Source organism: Triticum aestivum, chromosome 5A (genome assembly GCF_018294505.1).
Source record: "Triticum aestivum cultivar Chinese Spring chromosome 5A, IWGSC CS RefSeq v2.1, whole genome shotgun sequence".
NCBI lineage: Eukaryota > Viridiplantae > Streptophyta > Magnoliopsida > Poales > Poaceae > Triticum > Triticum aestivum.
This window is the reverse complement of record NC_057806.1, coordinates 650,907,523-650,928,071: the sequence shown is the minus strand read 5'-3', so window position 1 is coordinate 650,928,071 and position 20,549 is coordinate 650,907,523. Positions and strand designations below refer to the sequence as shown.

The 20,549-nt window shown below is 47.6% G+C and overlaps 1 protein-coding gene across 2 annotated transcripts; it reads right to left on the bottom strand.

Moving 5' to 3' along the window:
* Positions 1 to 600: 600 nt before the first annotated feature.
* LOC123108187 (protein ALP1-like) lies at positions 601 to 4,067 on the bottom strand. 2 transcript variants are annotated; one of them, XM_044530022.1, is made up of 3 exons: positions 3,749 to 4,067; positions 1,306 to 2,023; positions 601 to 1,220 (listed from the first exon to the last, which is right to left on the bottom strand). In XM_044530022.1, exons 2-3 carry the CDS (start codon positions 2,021 to 2,023, stop codon positions 1,087 to 1,089), a joined length of 852 nt encoding a protein of 283 aa, XP_044385957.1. In that variant the 5' UTR covers positions 3,749 to 4,067; the 3' UTR covers positions 601 to 1,086. The 2 variants fall into 2 exon arrangements, with proteins under 2 accessions (XP_044385957.1, XP_044385956.1); XM_044530021.1 differs by lacking the exons at positions 601 to 1,220; positions 1,306 to 2,023 and adding exons at positions 2,075 to 2,854; positions 2,940 to 3,260.
* Between the last annotated feature and the right edge of the window lie 16,482 nt (positions 4,068 to 20,549).

The window sequence follows — 20,549 nt, the reverse complement described above, 5'->3', positions numbered from 1 at the left end:
TGACGGTGGTGGAGCCGAGGCCGGATCGTGCTGAGCTGGGGTGAGGGAGGGAGAGTGGCTATTTATTCCTTCGGGCCGGTGACAGTGAGCGCTTGGAAGTCGGAAGCTCATCATCTCATGATGCGATATGGCAGGCGGCAACTAGTCTAGCAATAGCGAGTGGGTTGGGCGAGGCTCCAACCCAACCAAACATTTATTAGCGAGCCACAAATGCAGATGAGATTTGTTTCCTTCCATCTCCTCGAGTGCATTTACATGTGTGTGGCCATCACTCATCAGCAGAGGCAACACGCAACGCAAGCAGGCAGTGCTGCCGCCGGCCTAAACTTATCAGCGAGCAAAACGCAGGTGTTCGTCTGGTCAGGTGTCGCTTAGTCGTGGAGTTAAGATCTCCATCTTCTGCACTTGTACGAAGTGTCAACTTCTTCTCTTGACAACCACCATACCACTGAGGCCCAGTTTTTTTCACACAGCATTCTGCAGAATCAAGATTTTGGAAAATTCTTCTAGAATCTGCTTCTCCCAGAATCTGTTGCCGAGTTCTTTTCTGGGATTGTAGGTTGAGATTCTGGAAAGAGTTGTGTGTTGAAATGTCTGTAGTACCCTTAGACAGAAAATGTTTGATGAATTTATTAACACCTTGTTGTTTCTAACAGTATCTAGTTGAATATGAGTACGAAAGTGATTTCCGAATGTCATAAAAAGTGCTAAATATTACATTTAGAATGGATTTAAAGATTTGTTCATTACAAAAGTGGATGAACTAAAAAAAAGATAATCTCAAGGTATGAGACTAGCAGCAATCGCCTCGCGTACTGCGTTCATGGTACCATCATCTTCTGGTGGTAGAGCATTGGCACCTGTAAACGGCAATGGAGGTTGCACATATGCATCATTGTCGAACTTGTCAAAATGCTCATCACGTAACTTGCTATCACGAATCCAATTGTGGAGACACATGCATGCAGTGACAATCATCTTTTGGGTCTCCGGTTTGTATCGAGGTATGCCTCCATCTCCAAGAATTCGCCATTTCATCTTGAGAACACCAAATGTTCTTTCGATGACATTTCGCAATGAAGAATGTCAATGGTTGAATGTCTCGTATCTCCCAACTGGTGGGTGTTGTTGGAAATCTGGTACATGGTATCGTTGCCCTTTGTATGGAGATAGATATCCAACCCTGTTTGGATATCCGGAGTCGACAAGATAATATTTATCTACAGTACGACATCAACAAAAGAAATTAGAAATTTACAACATACCATCCTGTATATAACAATATGGATACATGCGAGATGTTACCTGTGGGGGGTTGTGGAAAGTGATCATAACGAACTATGGCATCGCTCCATACACGTGTGTCATGAACAGATCCGGGCCATCCGGGAACAACAAACGTGAACCTCATATCAAAATCACACACTGCCATAACATTTTCACTTGTGTAACCTTTCCTATTCCTGTGTTGGGGCTCCAACTCCTTTGGCACAATCACCTTAATGTGTGTTCCATCAATGGCTCCAATAGCATGTTGAAAGTGAGGCCAAAACTTTGTTTTTCTAAGTATTGGGTGTGGTTCAGAGAAAGTTGGATCAATTGGTCTTATGTAATCACCGGCCATGCGGTCTACACACTCCAAAACCTCGTGGAATTTTTTATTAATGACAGAACGACTATGTGCAAACCGATCTGCGATATTATCAGTTGTCTGACATGTACCCATGGTCCATAAAAATTGTGCCAATGCTTCTTTGGATGAAATGTTGGAAGTTGACTCAAGCCCATACTTCTGAACTAACAGATCATGCAATGTGCGAAACACTGACCTCCTCATTCTGAACATAGCATAGAAAGATTTTGCATCTTTCTCCTTCTCTTCTACCCATTGGAGGCCTGTAACAAGATGTAACTTTCTTGGTGCGTACGGCAGTGTCACACTTGACGACGCCACATCCATAGCAAATGCAACCATGGCCGCCTCAAATTCCTTTTCTTCTTGTTTCTTTCTGGATTTATCCATCTGCCACAACAACATGCACATAGTGTAATATTAGATACAACACAGTTCAGATAACAGTACATCTCCAAAGCAAATAGCTTAGTTCAAAAAAGTACATCTCCAAAGCAAGTAGCTTAGCTCACAACATTACAAGTAAATAGTCTGGTAGAAAGCAATTAAAACATAGATGTTCTACTTATTATTGAGCTCCCACATCCTCTTTATCCATCCAAGCCTTGCAACAGATTCATGAGCCGTGAAAGTGGAGAAAACATCACGATATTTCTTTTCCATGAAAAGAAATGTAGCATAGAAATGCTCATCACTTCCTGGTTTTGCACCATCCGCTTTCACTATGGCCATCATTTGTTTAATCTCTTCTCTTGTTGGATCCACACTCTCCTCTGCATCCCTCTTCTCTGCATCCCTCCTCTCCCTTGCCCTTTCCTCTTCATCCCTCTTCTCCCTTGCCCTCTCCTCTGCATCCCTCTTCTCCCTTGCAATCTCCTCTTCATCCCTCTTGTCTCTTGCACCAAAGATGTCCACCATGCGTACAAAAGCCTCATTTTTAGCATTCTCACTTGCCCACTTGTCATTCATCTTTGGACTTGGCGAATAAGGACACGCCCTCTTCTTCCCACCCTTGGCTCGATTTTGAACAGGGGTAACTTGGCCTTCATGACTATCACACCCCGAGTCATCCTCCAAACTGATTCGAGAGGGATCACCTTGATACGAGGGAGTTGGCACCCTCGCATGCTCATTTGTGACACAAGTAGTATCGAAAACCTCTGACATTTTTTCCTCCTCCGCTAGTGGAGCATAGCGAAACTTGGCAGTTTCTGGATGTGCCTGTAATCATATAGCACCACAGGTTAATATCAAAACTGAAGCAACATGACTCGTTATTTAAGAAATTACATGACAATAACAATACCTTTATCTCCAATGCCCACCACTCATTTGTAGCTGCAATAGTGTGTGTATGCTCATCTCTTCTTAAGCCAGATGCTTGCTGGATCAATGTCTTCCATGTGTTGTACTCGCTTCTACATACACCCCACCTATTTTTGATTTGCCGGGTCGAATAGTTTCTTCCAGAGCGTTCGTTGAACTTTTTATGCAAATTAGCTTGTCCTATGTCCGACAAATAACCACCGTTGCGGTTATTTGCTCGAACCTCCTCTACGCACGCATTCATAAAAATTGTATGAGCAGCACTATCCCAATTTGCTTTGGGTTCTTTGACTTTCTCCATCTTAAATTAGCATCATCATAGAAAATAGTGTCATGTACTAGGAATTCACATACCAATTCACATATCAAAACTGAAGCAAACAAGCAATATTCAACAGTAAACTATTTAACATTTCTAGTAGAATTGTTCTGCACTTCTGTTGGAAAATTAGCACCATCCATCCATCTACAGTGTATTCACGCATCACGGCTGGCTGGGTGCAAAAAATTAGCACCATCCATCCATCTACCAGCATCAGCAATCAATCCAACCATCTATCTAACAAATCCAAGCATCAATCCATCTACAGGTTGTATTCACACATCACGACTGGCTGGGTGCAAAAAATTAGCACCATCCATCCATCTACCAGCATCAGCAATCAATCCATCCATCTATCTAACAAATCCAAGCATCAATCCATCTACCTATGCAACATAAATCCATCTACCTATCCATAGCATAAGAAAAAAAGAAGAACAGAGAGATAGGGAAAGAGGATGCCTCACCGTGGGTGTGGTCTGCTCCTCGCGTGGGCTGCTCGTGGCCGTCGAGGTGCAGCGACGGTGCCCGTCAGTGGCCGCCGAGGTGCAGCGCCGGTGGCCGTCGGTGTTGGTGGAGACACGGCGGAGGGGACGACGAGCAGCGAAGGAAGAGGGGCGGCGGAGGGAGATAAGGCGGGCGGCGGCGGCGGGAACCTGGCCTGCGGCGGCAAGGGCCAGGCGGGCGGCGGCGGCAAGGGCCTGGCCGGCGAGGTTGGGTCCGGCGGCGGCGCGACAACCCTAGCCGTCGCTGCGTCTTCACTCCTTTCCCCCCGATGCGAATAGGGGTCGAGCGGTTCGCTCGCTCGTTTCTCTGTTCCAGCGCGTGGATGGGCAGTGGCATTCCGGGTGTAATTTCCTGATGGGATAGGGGTACTCTTCTATTTTGAAACGTTTTCACTGGTGGGACTTGCCAAAATCTGAGGATTCTGGGAAAATCAAGCATTTTGGGTGCTTTTGGATTGCACTAGGATTCTAGAGAATCCTCTCCAGATTTTGAAAGTCAAAACGAGTTCTTTTGGCTGCAGATTTTTCAGATCAAAATTCTCCATAATCTGCTCAAAAGAACTGGGCCTGAATGTCAGTCAGGTTGGTTTCGTGCATGGGCTGCTAACTGAAGGCGCTACGCGTGCAGACGCGTGTAGTGGAGCTGAAGATAGGCTGATGATACGTACAGGTACAGGGACGTCTTGGGGGTCAACTAGATCCTTCGTATTATGTCTGGCTTAAACTGTGGTTTACCTTGCCCTTTTTGCCATGGCGCGCCACCTCTGCCTGCCATGTGCGTAGTCAAACGCTTCTTAAATTCCTCTTGCGACCGATCGGCATCACTCCAAATTTATATTCAGCTCTATCCGTTAAAGCAGCAGTACTGCTACGTTTGCGCCTAACTGGATGTGGACTGCGGCTTGAAAAATACTCTAAATTTCTTGGCTGCCTGCAATAATCAACCCCTGCATTTAAAATGGAAACAGACACGAGCAGTACGTACGAACGCACGTACGGGGCTCCACCGAGCTTATTAATCACCTCACCCGGCTAGCTGATTCCCTCCCTAATCAAGCAACAAAGACTGTTGAGTCTTGAGTCTTGAGTGTCCTTGAACGGAAAATGCCTTTCACCGGCGTTGAGTGTTTGGCATGCCCGTCGTACGCATTACGGTACAGTCCTTTAACAGATGTACAGTCCTCCCGTGCCCGTTCCAACTTGACGCCAAACAAAAAGGTGTACGTGCTGTCACCTTCTCCTTGTCTCTCCGATAAGCCCAGGGGGAAATCCAGCCCAGTCCAGTCCAGTCCACTCCTGCCTACCTGCGTTTGCCTTCACGTGCTCACGATAAACCACCATCATAGATTCAGATGAGCAAGAGCAACGGACAGTTTTCCAAGCTGTGATGCGAGCAAGACCGCGAGAGGCGCGCGCTGTCGGCCGGTCGCTACGGCCGGCTCGCCACCGTCGTTTCGTCCTGACGCCTCACGGCCGGAAAGCGACGGCGCCGGCGAGGACGGACGTTTGGTGTGCCCCATCCCCCATGCGGGCCACTGTCGTCCGCACAGTAGTTTCCCTATGCAATGCATGGGTGGGTGGATGGATCGGGCCCATCGGCCCCGTCGTCTAGCCTTGGCATGGAGCGAGATCGCGCTGCCGCCAATAATGGCGTGCCTGCCGGGCCACACTCGGCGCTAGTGAAGTCCGGCGGTTGGGCTTTACTGCCTTGTCGCCCTCCTCCACCGGCCATCTCTTACATTGGCGGAGATATTTCGTTTCACCGGACGGAGTTCGTTCGTTCCTCCGTGGTTTTACCGTGGGCACTTCGTTCGTTGCTTGCTGGTTGCTGCTATTGGCCCCGTCCAGAACTGGAAACCAGGAGCGCTCCGACCATCACATTCACAGTCACGTGGCTGCTTCGGGTGTATGTAATGTACTCACAGTGAGGCCGGCTCTTTTGGGGCCCAGCATGGCATGGCATGGCATGGCAGTGGCCCAGCTACATTTTCACGGTTGCGCCAACGTTGTGAGAGTTTATTTATGCCTCGAATTTAATTGACAATACCGTATAACCAACTGTACTGTACTAGTACTATGGATGGTTTCTCATCTTTTTCTTTTTCCCATTGTTGCCTGTTCTGTCATCAGGCTGTGGCCTGTGGGAGATTTGAGCTGCGTCAAATCTGTGGATGCGAGACCCAGTATGATGAACACTGAACAAGGCCCTGAGCAGGCAATTAACGCCGTCTTTTGTATTCCATGTTTTAACTGGGCCTCGATGTTTTGCTTGGGCTCGTTGTTGCCTGCACAGTGATCAACATATTATTTTTCTCGTTTAAAAAGGAGGATTGCACTGGAAATTTCTATTCTAGGATCATTGTTTAGAGTAGTTATTTTTTTAGGGGTTGTAAATTAGTACTACCTCCAATCCGTAATAAGTGTCGTGATTTTGAACTAACCCCAGTTCAAAACTGCGACACTTATTTTGGATCAGAGGGAATACTTTTTCTAGAAACTTGCTAAGCTTTATTGATCATAGCAATTAACGTTATGTTTCCTAGCTATAATCTCCTTAATAATTGTATTGTGCTATGTCGACCTTCTGTCCCATGTTCAATGTCATCAATGACCGGCTTGCAGTCACATGTGATTGAAATCTTCTTCAAATAGAGTTCATGGACCACGACTTGAGCTTCATGGTATACCAAAGATTGTAAATTAGTACTTAATCGGTATACGAATCATGCATGAAAGCTACACTACGGGCCGGCCCAACTTGACTGAGTGGCACCGGTGCTTGGGCATTTTTCTTCTGCAAATGCTAGATATCACCTACTTGCCTCTGATGCTCCCGCATATTGTTTTTTTTAAGGAAAGATGGCTCATGGCCAACTTTATATTTCAAAAACAGGCATAAGCCTGATAGCAGGTTACAGGGTCTTGCTAGATGCACCAAGGTGCATGGCCGCAAGTGGCCGACAGGAAAAGGGGTAGAAGAAACAAGCAGCAGAAATATCAGTTATGCTGTGCTACCAGGAAAACTAAGCCTCAAGCATAGAATCTTGTTTACGAGCTCTTGTGGTCCACAACCCAATTAAGTTGGCAGCATAGAATCTGATCCTAAGCTCACACCAGCAGTTTCCGTTAAAAACGCGATCGTTTCTGGTGTGCCAAAGAGCAACAGCGGATGTCGTGAAAGTGATATGCCATTGCTTTTTGAAGCTTAGCTGTCCGCTCGCCTGAAGGAAGAAGGACTGGATATCCGGAGAAGTGCAACCCAGGTTTATGCTGAGCTCCCGCATATTGTAGCTTCCTGGAAACTGTTATGTGACGCTTCTATAGACCGGTTCAGACTGGTTTTTCAAACTTCCGACCAGTTTTGTTTTCCTTTTGTTTTTCTGTGTGTATTTTGTATCGGTTTTCTTTGCATTTTGTTTTTTGTTTGCTTTTCTTAATTTTTACAGTTACATGTCGGCTTTTCTAATACAAGTTGGACATTTTTAACACACGTTGAATATTTTTTTAGATACAAGTTGAACATTTTTCAAATACATGTTGACCTTTTCATCCAAATACATGTTGAACATCTATCAAATGCACATTCAACATTTTTTCTATACATGTTGAACATTTTTCAGATATGAGTTGAATATTCTCAAAATACACATTAAATATTTCTTCGAATACATGTTGAACAATTGTTAAATGCTCATTGAACATTTTTAAAATATATGATGAACATTTTTTTAATACATGTTGAACATTTGTTAAATGCTCATTGAACATTTTTAAATACATGATGAATATTTTTTCAACATATATTGAACATTTGCATAAATGCCATGGTTTGTTTTAAGTTGTGAAACATTATCTAAGTGTTACAACATTTTTGAAATGTCACAAACTTTTTTGTAATGGTACAAAATATTTACAAAATTACACAAACAAAATTATATATTGTATCATTTTTAATGTCACACCCTAGCTAGTTCAAGCATTAGAGTGTGCATCATATTTAAATTCCCTTAAAATTGAAATGGGGAAGACAGAACCCCCAGCACCCCCCCCCCCCCCCCGAAACAACTAGGGTTTACTAAAATTATTTTCAATGAACCCAAAATATCCTTCACAAAATGTTCACCATTTCTGGTTTGGGCTAAAACCCCGGGCAAAAATGGTGCACTCTTTTCTAGGACATTCTGGATTCTCTGAATTAAATTATAAGTATTTGAATTTGGGCATTTAAATGCTATAAAATAATTTAAATGCTCAAATAATTCTGGAAATAAGTGTGGGCTGTTGGAATAATCTAAACAGAGCCCCTGATTATTTTCAGGATTTTTAAAGATGTCTAGGTATTTTTAATAAAGCCCAACAGTTGCAAAAAAATAGGAAAAGGAAACAAATCAAAAAAGGAGAGAGAGAGAACTTACCAGACGCAGCCCACCAGCCCACCTGGCTCGGCCCAGTCGACTGGCGCTTGCCAGTCGTCCCCCTCCTCTCGCCAGGAGGACGAGGAGCGCGTGGCCGGCGCCCGCGGCCACACGCCGGCCACCTCCTGCTTCCGCCGACGCCCTGGAGGCGTCCACGAGTGCCACGCCGACCCCCACGTTCCCCTCTCTTTCTTCCCACTCTCCCCGTGGCCTCTCTCCCTCTCTGGCTCTCTCCCCCTCTTCCTGCCGAGCGCAGCCGTCGCCGCCGACAAGCTTCACCGCAGCCACCGCCGTCCATTTGCTGCCCCGACATGCCAGGAAGCTCCGCCGTCGTTGACTGCATCAAGTAGGCCGAGCCCCGTGCGCTCGCTCGTCCCGGAGACGCTGCACTGAGCCCGTCCTCAACTCCGGCCACCGGAGATCCCCCTCGCTGCCCCGCTCGCTCCAGCCCTTCCCCGAGCTCGCCGATCGCTCCCCTACAACCGCTGTGAGCTCCGCCACCATTTCCCCCTCTCCCCGCGCTCGTCCGTGTCCTCCAACCCCCTCTGCCATCGAGGCCGAGAGCTCGGCTCCGCCGGCCATGTCGCCGCCGTGGCCACAGGCGCGTAAGCTCGAATCCGAGCACGCCTTCGTCTTCCACGCGCTCCCAGGAGCCTAACGCACCATTCCCCGCGCCTCGCCGTGCCCCATAGCGCCGGGTTCATCCACGCGCCGAACTCCGGCGACCGCGAAGGTCGTCGCCGGCGTCGTTTCCGGCCTCCCCGAGCCCCACTTCCTTCACCAAACGATGCGGCTCGCTCCCCACGTCACGTAGCTGCTCTTCGCCATCGTTTTGGTTGCCGGAAACGCAAACCCGAGCCCCTCCGCCGCGTCTGACGTCGCCGGCGTCAAGCCGCCGGTGAGTTTGACTCAGTTTGACCCCTGTGCAGGCCCAGGTAGACCCCCTGGGTCTATGACAGGTGGGGCCGGTATGCTAATCAGTTTAAGATTAGTTTTAACTAATTCTAATTAGTTTAGACACTGACACGTGGGCCCAGGCCCCACTGACAGCTAATTAGTGTTAATCTAATTCTGTTAACTAGTTGTGACACTGATAGAGAGGGCCCACCAGTCAGGTTTGAACTGGCCGACCCAGTTGACCGCTGACGTCACACCTATGTCATGCTGACGCATTAATTCAATTACTGGAATTATTCTTATATAGGAAATTCCAGAAAATATTCAAAACTTCTAAAAATCATAGAAAATCAATTATAGCTCCAAATGCAAAGATTTATATATGAAAAATGATCAAAAAAATTCAATCTATCCATCTGTAATGGTTTCATGCATGACAAAACAAGTTAACCTTGCTGTTTAAGCAGAACAAGGTAATGCACTAATAAGGCCATGTTTAATGAGCTAATATTTGAATCTTTGATTCAAATGAGTTCATCCCCTCCTGTTTTAGCTTGCACTAGGCCAAGACACTTTCATCTTGCCATGTCATAGCATGCATCATATTGTTGCATATTGCCATGTGTTGATTATGTTCGGTGTGATTTTTGTGGTAGGTTCTGCCTCCGAGGATAACCCCGAGTATCCGTCTGAAGGGCAGTACCCTACTACCTCTACAACAGGCAAGCAACCTATTGATCATTCCGATACAAACCCATGTTCTCGCTTCTGCTCTTGTTTACTGCATTAAGACAACGCGATTCAAACTGCTGGGTGCTACGGTAGTTGAACCCTTATCCTCTGCATGACCTGTCATTGCCACAGTAACTAGATGAAACCCACTAGCATGTGTAGGAGTTGATTGAGCCATGTATGTGATTCCTACCTTGCTATGCCTGCTATGCTTAGAGTTGTGTCAGGTCTGGTTCATCTGGGTGATGGGCTAGAGTGATATGATTATGTCGGTAATGTGAGGGATGTGTTGAACATGTTTTGGTAAAGGTATCGATGAGAGGCCATGTAGGAGTACATGGTGGGTTGTTTCATTGAGGCCGTCCATAAGAACTGAGATCTGTATGTGTGATTTAAGATGCAGTTACTACCGTACATTGGGCCCGAAACCAATGGACCCTCTCGGCTTCTTAATCACCCTAGTACTCTGTCCAGGAGTTGCAAATAGTTTCTGGTGTTTGTAGGTTATGTGTTGGCGGCCGTGCGTAGCGCCGACCCTAGGGGTGGGCTATGTTGCGGTAGATACACCGTGGCCGGGTATGCCGGGCGCCCGTTTGGCGTCTCGGGACCCTGTTCACATCGTTCGGGGCCGTATGTGGAAACCTCGGCCGGACTCCCTGCGGATGGAACCTGGATAGGCGATAAACCTGGACTGGAGACTTAAGTGTTTAGGTAGGCCGTGGCCGACACCCTCGCTGGGCTTCCGCTTGAAGGTTGCCGAGTACATGTCGTGTAAACGGCGGTAAGTGGTGAAAGCGTGTATGAAGAAGTACACCCCTGCAGGGTATAAAACTATTTGAATAGCCGCGTCCGCGGTAAAGGACTACTTGGTTGCCTATACAGTTCATAGACAAGTTAATGGATACTGCTAAAAGACTCAAGATAAGTGTGAGTACCGAGGATGACCCTCTCGTAGGATGACGAGGGAGGATCCCCGGTGGAGTATTGTGTTGGTGAGTAGTGGACTCGTGTGCAAAAACTATTTTACTAGTGAAGTTCCGTAGGATAGCTTAGCCAAGAGTCAAAGCTGGCTTGCTGCAATAACCCCACCACCTTCTTGAGAATGAGCATGTATAGTAGGTTCTGTTGTAAGACTTGCTGAGTACCTTTGTACTCATGTTTGCTTAATTACTGTTTCAGACGACAACACCGCCCCCTCCGATGGGTTCTACATAGACCTTGAAGTCGACGAGTGACTAGCCACCCAGGTGGTGATCCTGGCCATGGAGGGCCCTATGTAGATAATCAGGCTTCGAGAAGCCTTCTTTCTTTCTAGTGTCTGTACTCAGACTAGTTGCTTCCGCTTGTGCTTGTATGATTGTATGACTTGAGTGTCGGGTCATGTGACCCCTATCTGTATGAACATGTTATGTATGGCTCTCTGGAGCCTTTAAATAAAGTACTTGAGTTGTAGAGTTTTGTTGTGATGCCATGTTGTATGTACTCATATCGGGCATATTGTGTGTATGATTGAAATGCTTGGTATGAGTGGGATCCGACAATCTAGTTGTTTATCCTTGGCAGCCTTTCTTATGGGGAAATGTAGTCTAGTGTTCCTCGAGCCATAGTAGTCCGCTACAGCCCGGTTCACCAGAGTCCTGCTAGCCCAGCACTACTGCTCAGGACACTTGACTAGCCGGCATGTGTTTCACATCGTTCCTATGTCTGTCCCTTCGAGGAAATGTCACGCGGTGACATCCGGAGTCCTGCCTAGCCTGCTACAGCCCGGGTTCCCCGGAGTCCTGTTAGCCCAGTGCTACAACCCGGAATCACTCGATGATGACCGACATGCTCGATGTGATTCATGTATGCCTGTCTCCATAGGTCTATGCCGCGTTGGGTTCACGACTAGCCATGTCGGCCCGGGTTCTCTGTCATATGGATGCTAGCGACACTATCATATACGTGAGCCAAAAGGCGCAAACGGTCCCGGGCCATGGTAAGGCGACACCCGTGGGATACCGTGCGTGAGGCCGCAAAGTGATATGAGGTGTTACCGACTAGATCAATGTGACTTGGAATCGGGGTCCTGACAGCGTTGGCATCAGGGCCGGACTGCCTGTAGGTTCGTTGAGCCAAACTGGTCGATGTCGAGTCTAGAAATGTTTTAGTTATATGTAGGGGAATTGATTGTGGAAGGGAACGTAAGGCTCTTTTACTCCTTTACCTTATGTCCACTGATCTGAGTCATTCTCTTCTCATTCAACGTGGGTTAAGGACTAGGCTCTCTTCTTCTATCAGGTTCACGTGTTACTAATCCGTAGTAGCTTATAGGATTGTTGTTACAAGCCTCAGTACAGTTTCTACTACTTTTAGTATGTTGCTAATTGAATCAGAACCTTGATATGATGTTGTTGAGTGGTATTGCAGACTGTTGTGGATATCTCAAATCTTTTTCTGAGCATTTACAGTTGTTATGATGTCCAATTTCCCCTAGAAATTCTAATGTCTTTGCATTGTGGTTGTGCTTTCAGATGGCCAACCGTGCTCAAAACCAAGTACTTCGCCTGACCCGGTGCCTCGACGTGCCCGGTCATACTGCTATGTTAGTCCGGGTAATGATCGAGACGGGTTACCGTTGGTACCCCGAATACACCGTCGAAGAGCAATTCCGAGACTTTAATCAAAGCCAATATTTCTGCACCGTCAGGATATTTCCTTCTTATCCTGGATCTACCGAGCCCCTTCACTGTTCCTATGGACTCGGGGTTACTGTTGAGATGGCTGTGCAGGATGCTGCCTATTCCATGATGACCATCATGCGAGTCTGGACTGGCCTGCTTCGGAACACCGACTTCCGTTACATGCCAGCTTCACTTCCGGGAGCGCAAGGGTATCTTCAGGCTATCTATGCTAACTCCACTCAGGATGACTCATTAACCCGTACCACTGCCGAGATGCTCGAAGATAAGGACCGAGAGAATCGGGCCTTGAGGTTGGAGCTTTTCAATACCCGTGCCGATCATTGGGCCACATTGACTCGGTTTGCACCTGCGGTGCAAGCTGGATGTATGGATACAAGGGATCTGTATCCTGTGAGATCTGCTCTACCAGACATGGTGGATTGTCATGATGTGGGAGGCATCACCCCACCCCGTGGTCCCCGTAGGCCACCGTTTGTTGGTCCAAGACCTCATCCTAGCCCCTATGGTCCACAGGCTCCTCAGGACCGCCTGTTCCCGGATGATCACGTTGAACTTCCAGGCTATGGATGTTGGAAATATGCCCTAGAGGCAATAATAAATTAGTTATTATTATATTTCCTTGTTCATGATAATCGTTTATTATCCATGCTAGAATTGTGTTGATAGGAAACTCAGATGCATGTGTGGATACATAGACAACACCATGTCCCTAGTAAGCCTCTAGTTGACTAGCTCATTGATCAATAGATGGTTACGGTTTCCTGACCATGGACATTGGATGTCATTGATAACGGGATCACATCATTAGGAGAATGATGTGATGGACAAAGACCCAATCCTAAGCCTAGCACAAGATCATGTAGTTCATATGCTAAAGCTTTTCTAATGTCAAGTATCATTTCCTTAGACCATGAGATTGTGCAACTCCCAGATACCGTAGGAGTGCTTTGGGTGTGCCAAACGTCACAACGTAACTGGGTGGCTATAAAGGTACACTACAAGTATCTCCGAAAGTGTCTGTTGGGTTGGCACGAATCGAGACTGGGATTTGTCACTCCGTGTAAACGGAGAGGTATCTCTAGGCCCACTCGGTAGGACCTCATCATAATGTGCATAATGTGATCAAGGAGTTGATCACGGGATGATGTGTTACGAAACGAGTAAAGAGACTTGCCGGTAATGAGATTGAACAAGGTATCGGGATACCGACGATCGAATCTCGGGCAAGTATCATATCGCTAGACAAAGGGAATTGTATACGAGATTGATTAAGTCCTTTACATCGTGGTTCATCCGATGAGATCATCGTGGAACATATGGGAGCCAACATGGGTATCCAGATCCCGCTGTAGGTTATTGACCGGAGAGTCATCTCGGTCATGTCTGCATGTCTCCCGAACCCGTCGAGTCTACACACTTAAGGTTCGGTGACGCTAGGGTTATAGAGATATTAGTATGCGGTAACCCGAAAGTTGTTCGGAGTCCCGGATGAGATCCCGGACGTCACGAGGAGTTCCGGAATGGTCTGGAGGTAAAGATTCATATATGGGAAGTCTTGTCTTGGTCGCCGGAAAAGTTTCGCGCATTATTGGTATTGTACCGGGAGTGCCGAAAGGGGTCCGGGGGTCCACCAAGGGGGTCCACCTGCCCCGGGGGGGCACATGGGCTGTAGGGGTGTGCGCCTTGGCCTATATGGTCCAAGGGCACCAGCCCCAAGAGGCCCATGCGCCAAGAGATAAGAAGAAGGAAGAGTCCTAAAGGGGGAAGGCACCTCCTAGGTGCCTTGGGGAGGTGGGACTCCTCCCTAGCCGCACCCTTCCTTGAAGGAAGGGCCAAGGCTGCACCCCCCTCTCCCTTGGCCCTATATATAGTGGGGGGAAGGGAGGGCAGCCATACCTAAGCCCTAGCGCCTCCCTCTCCCTCCCATGACACATCTCCCTCCTCCCGCAGCGCTTGGCGAAGCCCTGTTGGAATCCCGCTACTTCCACCACCACGCCGTCGTGCTGCTGGATCTCCATCAACCTCTCCTCCCCCTTGCTGGATCAAGAAGGAGGAGCCGTCACTGCTCCGTACGTGTGTTGAACGCGGAGGTGCCGTCCGTTCGGCGCTAGGATCATCGGTGATCTGGATCACGACGAGTACGACTCCATCAACCCCGTTCTCTTGAACGCTTCCGCGCGCGATCTACAAGGGTATGTAGATCCACTCCTCCCTTGTTGCTAGATGACTCCATAGATAGATCTTGGTGACACGTAGGAAAATTTTGAATTTATGCTACGTTCCCCAACAATGGAGGTGACTTCTATGAGGACTACTACGGAGCTGTCTGAGTTAGTAGTAGTATCACTAGTATTGTAATAGTTGTATCTCCACTGTCCTGCGTGACTTGTGGAATATGACTTTGTGTGTAATCAATTCCGGAGGTGTAGACAAATAATGTATAGGAGTTTGGAATGCCTCCGATGAGATGTAACGTCTTTCATCATAGTTGTACTGTAGCCTAGGCTTGTACTAAACTATGTATGATGTGTATGACCGTCGGTATATATATGGCAGTTTTATATTACCATGACTTACGGATGAACATCTCTGCATTCCGTGTTATCCATTACATTCTGCACTTCCTTGCTAAGTTTGAGTCATCCTTATCTAAACCGTTGTATTGTTTTCTCCTAGGATGGTCAACACCTGCAGCAACCCTGCTGCCCCAGAGCAGGGGGAAGCCAGTGCAGCTAGGGGTGAAAATCTGCCTCAACCGCCTTCTCTGGCCGAAGTAATGCTGGAGGCGGAAAGAAACAAGCGTGAGACTAACCGCCTGCTAGAGCGGATTGAGCAGAACACTGCACGCCATCAGCGAAATGACTTGGTGTCAATCAATGACTTTATCAAGCTGTACCCACCAAAGTTTAACCATTCCGTCGAACCCCTCGACGCGGATGACTGGCTTCGCAGCATTACCCACAAGCTACATTCTGCCAACGTAGCCGAAGCCGACAAGGTTACTTATGCTGCCTATCACCTCGAAGGCCCTGCTAGCCTCTGGTGGGAAAACTTCGAAGCTATGCGCCCGGTCGGCCAAATTACTACTTGGGCTGAATTCAGTGAAGCTTTCCGTGAACATCACATTCCGGAAGGTCTCATGGATCGCGAGAGGGAGGAGTTCTGCAATTTCACCCAAGGAAGACTGACTGTGGATGCATATAGTCGTGAATTTGGGAATCTGGCACGTTATGCCCCTGAAGAGGTATCTACTGACGCTAAGAAGCAGGCAAGGTTCCGCAAGGGACTTAGCCCTGAGCTTCGCCGCGATCTTCGTCTGCACGAGTGCACCTCCTTTCAGAAGTTGGTCAATAAAGCCATCAGTACTGAGACATGCCAGACTGATTATGACGCTTCACGCAAGCACTCCCGTGATTTTGGCTCTTCATCCGGCTCTGGAGCTCAGAAGCGCCGGGTGTGGATCCCAAGCACGTCACTGCCACCTAGGTTCATCCCGAGGCCATCTTTTGAGGCGCCTCGTCCCAACCAGCAGTTTGCACCGCCCAAGCCCTATGGTGGCCCCGCTGCTAACGCTGCTCCACGCCCCAATGTGGTGACATGCTTCAAGTGTGGAGAGCCGGGTCACTACAGCCGAGAGTGTCCCCAGAACAACAACCCCAATCAAACTGGAAAGTCTGTTGGTCGTGGTAAGCCAGCAGGAAAGACATTCTACACCAAGCCGGTCACTACTACACGTGGCCATGTTAACTATGTTTCAGCCGAGGAGGCTCATGAGGATCCTAACATCGTCCTTGGTACGCTCCTTGTTAATTGCCATCCGGCATCTGTTCTTTTCGATACTGGAGCATCTCATTCATTCATATCCGAGAACTATGCTCGATTGCATAACACGACGTTCTGTGACATGCCCTCTACCATGGAAATTCAAACCCCTGGCTCTAGATGGCAAACTTCTAGAGTAAGCCATGGGAACGAAATTCTTGTCGATAGACTTGTCTTCCTTGCATCCTTAATAGCTCTCAAGTCCTCAGACATAAACATCATCTTGGGTATGGACTGGATGTCAGCTCATTATGCTAAGATTGATTGTGCCACTAGAACCGTTCAACTTACTCACCCATCGGGCAAGACAGTCAATGTCTTAACTCGAGTGGCCAAGCGCCAATTTTACTCCCTAAATGCCAACCCCCTTCCAGACCTTGAAGATGTTCCGGTAGTCCGAGACTTTCCGGATGTCTTTCCAGAAGAACTGCCAGGTGTTCCACCTGACAGGGATGTCGAGTTTGTGATAGACCTTGTTCCAGGAACCGTTCCAATTTCTAGAAGACCCTACAAGATGGCACCCTTAGAACTAGCCGAGCTTAAGAACCAACTCGACGAGTCCTTGAAAAAGGGTTTCATCCGTCCTAGTTCCTCTCCTTGGGCTTGCCCCGTCCTCTTCGTCAAGAAGAAGGATGGAACGGATCGAATGGTTGTAGATTACTGACCTGTCAACTTGGTCACCATCAAGAACAAGTATCCGCTTCCCAGGATCAACGATCTGTATGATCAGCTCGCTGGATCCTCAGTTTTTTCCAAGATGGATTTGAGGTTAGGCCACCATCAAATCAAAATCAGAAACAGGGACATTCCCAAAACTGCTTTTGTTACTCGTTATGGCCAATACGAGTACACCGTTATGTCCTTCGGTTTAACCAATGCCCCAGCTACCTTCTCTCGGTTAATGAACTCGGTCTTCATGGAGTATTTGGATAAATTCGTCATAGTATACCTCGATGACATACTCATCTACTCCAAGAATGAAGAGGAACATGCCGAACATCTAAGGCTGGTATTGATGAAACTTCGAGAGCATCGCCTCTATACCAAATTCTCCAAGTGTGAATTTTGGTTGCCAGAAGTGACCTATCTAGGCCATGCAATCTCTGGTAAGGGTATTGCTGTCAATCCCGAGCGAGTTCAAGCCATCCTTGATTGGACTCCACCTGAGACGGTCAAGCAAGTTCGGAGCTTCCTTGGCTTAGCGAGCTATTGCCGCCGCTTCATCGAGAATTTCTCCAAGGTTGCTAAACCTCTAACTGAACTCCTCAAGAAAGATAAAAAGTTCGAGTGGACTCCACAGTGCGAGTTCAGCTTTCAGGAACTGAAAATACACCTGACATCTGCTCCCGTACTGGTACCACCAGATTTCTCCAAGGACTTTATTATCTATTGCGACGCCTCGCGACAAGGACTAGGTTGCATACTCATGCAAGATCGTCAGGTAATTGCCTATGCTTCACGACAATTACACCCACATGAGGAAAATTATCCCACACATGATCTAGAGCTTGCAGCTGTAGTCCATGCACTTAAAACTTGGCGACATTACCTTCTCGGTAATCGTTCCGAGATCTTCACCGATCACCAAAGTTTGAAATATATCTTCACTCAACCAGATTTGAATCTCAGGCAAAGATGTTGGGTCGAGTTGATCCCGGATTACGACTTAGGAATAACTTACACCCCGGGCAAAGCCAATGTCATGGCTGATGCGCTAAGCCGTAAGTCCTATTGTAACAACCTGATGTTACAACAAAGTCAACCACTTCTCCATGAGGAATTTTGTAAGCTTAATCTTCACATTGTTCCTCGAGGATTCCTATCCACCCTAGTGGCTAAACCTACCCTTACGGATCAGATCATCAAGGCACAGAAGGTAGATCCGGGAATCTCCCGTATTAAGAGAAACATTAAGAAAGGAGTCGCGAATTGTTTCTCCATTGATGATCAAGGTGTCGTATACTTTGGAAATCGCCTAGTGGTTCCAAAGGCACGAAACCTGAGGTGGCTGATCCTTAAGGAAGCTCATGATCCCCTCTCACCATTCATCCCGGTAGTACTAAAATGTATCAAAACCTATGCCAAAGGTTTTGGTGGACTAGGATGAAGAGAGAAATCGCTCAATACATTGCTAATTGCGACGTTTGTCATCGTGTTAAAGCAGAGCATCAACGGCCTGCTGGCACCCTTCAACCTTTGGCTATTCTCGAGTGGAAATGGGATAAAATCAGTATGGATTTCATCACTGGGTTTCCCAGGACCAAGAGAGGGAATAATGCCATCTTCGTCGTGATCGACCGACTTTCCAAAGTAGCCCACTTTCTACCTGTTCGTGAGAATATCACCGCTAGCCAGCTAGCCGATGTATACATCTCCCGAATAGTGTCTCTTCATGGTGTTTCATTGGAAATTAACTCAGACCATGGGAGTCTCTTCACCTCTCGATTTTGGGAAAGTTTCCAAAATGCTATGGGAACTCGTCTCTCTTTTAGCACCGCCTTCCATCCTCAATCAAGTGGTCAAGTAGAATGGGTCAATCAAATTTTGGAAGACATGCTCCAAGCTTCTGTCATCTCGTTTGGAATGGGTTGGGAGAAATGCCTTCCATTCGCGGAGTTTGCTTATAACAATAGTTATCAAACTAGCTTGGGCAAGGCTCCTTTCGAAGTTCTCTATGGACGAAAATGTCGAACGCCTCTTAACTAGTCAGAAACCGGGGAAAGACAACTCTTTGGCCCGGATATGATTCAGGAAGCAGAAGAGCAGGTTTGCGTTATTCGTGAGAAATTGAAAACAGCCCAATCTCGTCAAAAGAGTCATTATGATCGTAAACATAAGCCTATGACTTATGAAGTCGGCGAGAAGGCTTACCTTCGGGTTACTCCGTTAAAGGGAACCCATCGTTTCGGTATCAAAGGCAAATTGGCTCCTCGTTCCATTGGACCCTTTCAAATTCTTGCCAAATGAGGAGAAGTTGCCTACCAATTGGAACTACCTTCGCATCTTTCCAGAGTTCACGATGTCTTCCACGTTTCTCAACTCAGGCGTTGCTTCGCGGATCCTATCCGTGGAGTGGACCACAAAACGCTTGATCTACAAGATAACCTCTCATATCGGGAATATCCCGTTCGTATCCTTGATCAAGCCGAGCGTACCACTCGACGTCATAATATCAAGTTTCTCAAGGTTCAATGGTCACACCATTCCGAGAAAGAAGCCACTTGGGAAAGGGAGGATCGTCTTCGACTCGAGTACCCCACCTTCTTTCCGAAGGATCCTAAATCTCGGGACGAGATTCTTTTCAGTGGGGGTGAGTTGTCACACCCTAGCTAGTTCAAGCATTAGAGTGTGCATCATATTTAAATTCCCTTAAAATTGAAATGGGGAAGACAGAACCCCCAGCACCCCCTGGAAACAACTAGGGTTTACTAAAATTATTTTTAATGAACCCAAAATGCCCTTCACAAAATGTTCACCATTTCTGGTTTGGGCTAAAACCCCTGGCAAAAATGATGCACTCTTTTCTAGGACATTCTGGATTCTCTGAATTAAATCATAAGTATTTGAATTTGGGCATTTAAATGCTATAAAATAATTTAAATGCTCAAATAATTCTGGAAATAAGTGTGGGCTGTTGGGAATAATCTAAACAGAGCCCCTGATTATTTTCAGGATTTTTAAAGATGTCTAGGTATTTTTAATAAAGCCCAACAGTTGCAGAAAAATAGGAAAAGGAAACAAATCAAAAAAAGGAGAGAGAGAGAGAACTTACCAGACGCAGCCCACCAGCCCACCTGGCTCGGCCCAGTCGACTGGCGCTTGCCAGTCGTCCCCCTCCTCTCGCCAGGAGGACGAGAAGCGCGTGGCCGGCGCCCGCGGCCACACGCCGGCCACCTCCTGCTTCCGCCGACGCCCTAGAGGCGTCCACGAGTGCCACGCTGACCCCCACGTTCCCCTCTCTTTCTTCCCACTCTCCTCGTGGCCTCTCTCCCTCTCTGGCTCTCTCCCCCTCTTCCTGCCGAGCGCAGCCGTCGCCGCCGACAAGCTTCACCGCAGCCACCGCCGTCCATTTGCTGCCCCGACATGCCAGGAAGCTCCGCCGTCGTCGACTGCATCAAGTAGGCCGAGCCCCGTGCGCTCGCTCGCCCCGGAGACGCTGCACTGAGCCCGTCCTCAACTCCGGCCACCGGAGATCCCCCTCGCTATCCCGCT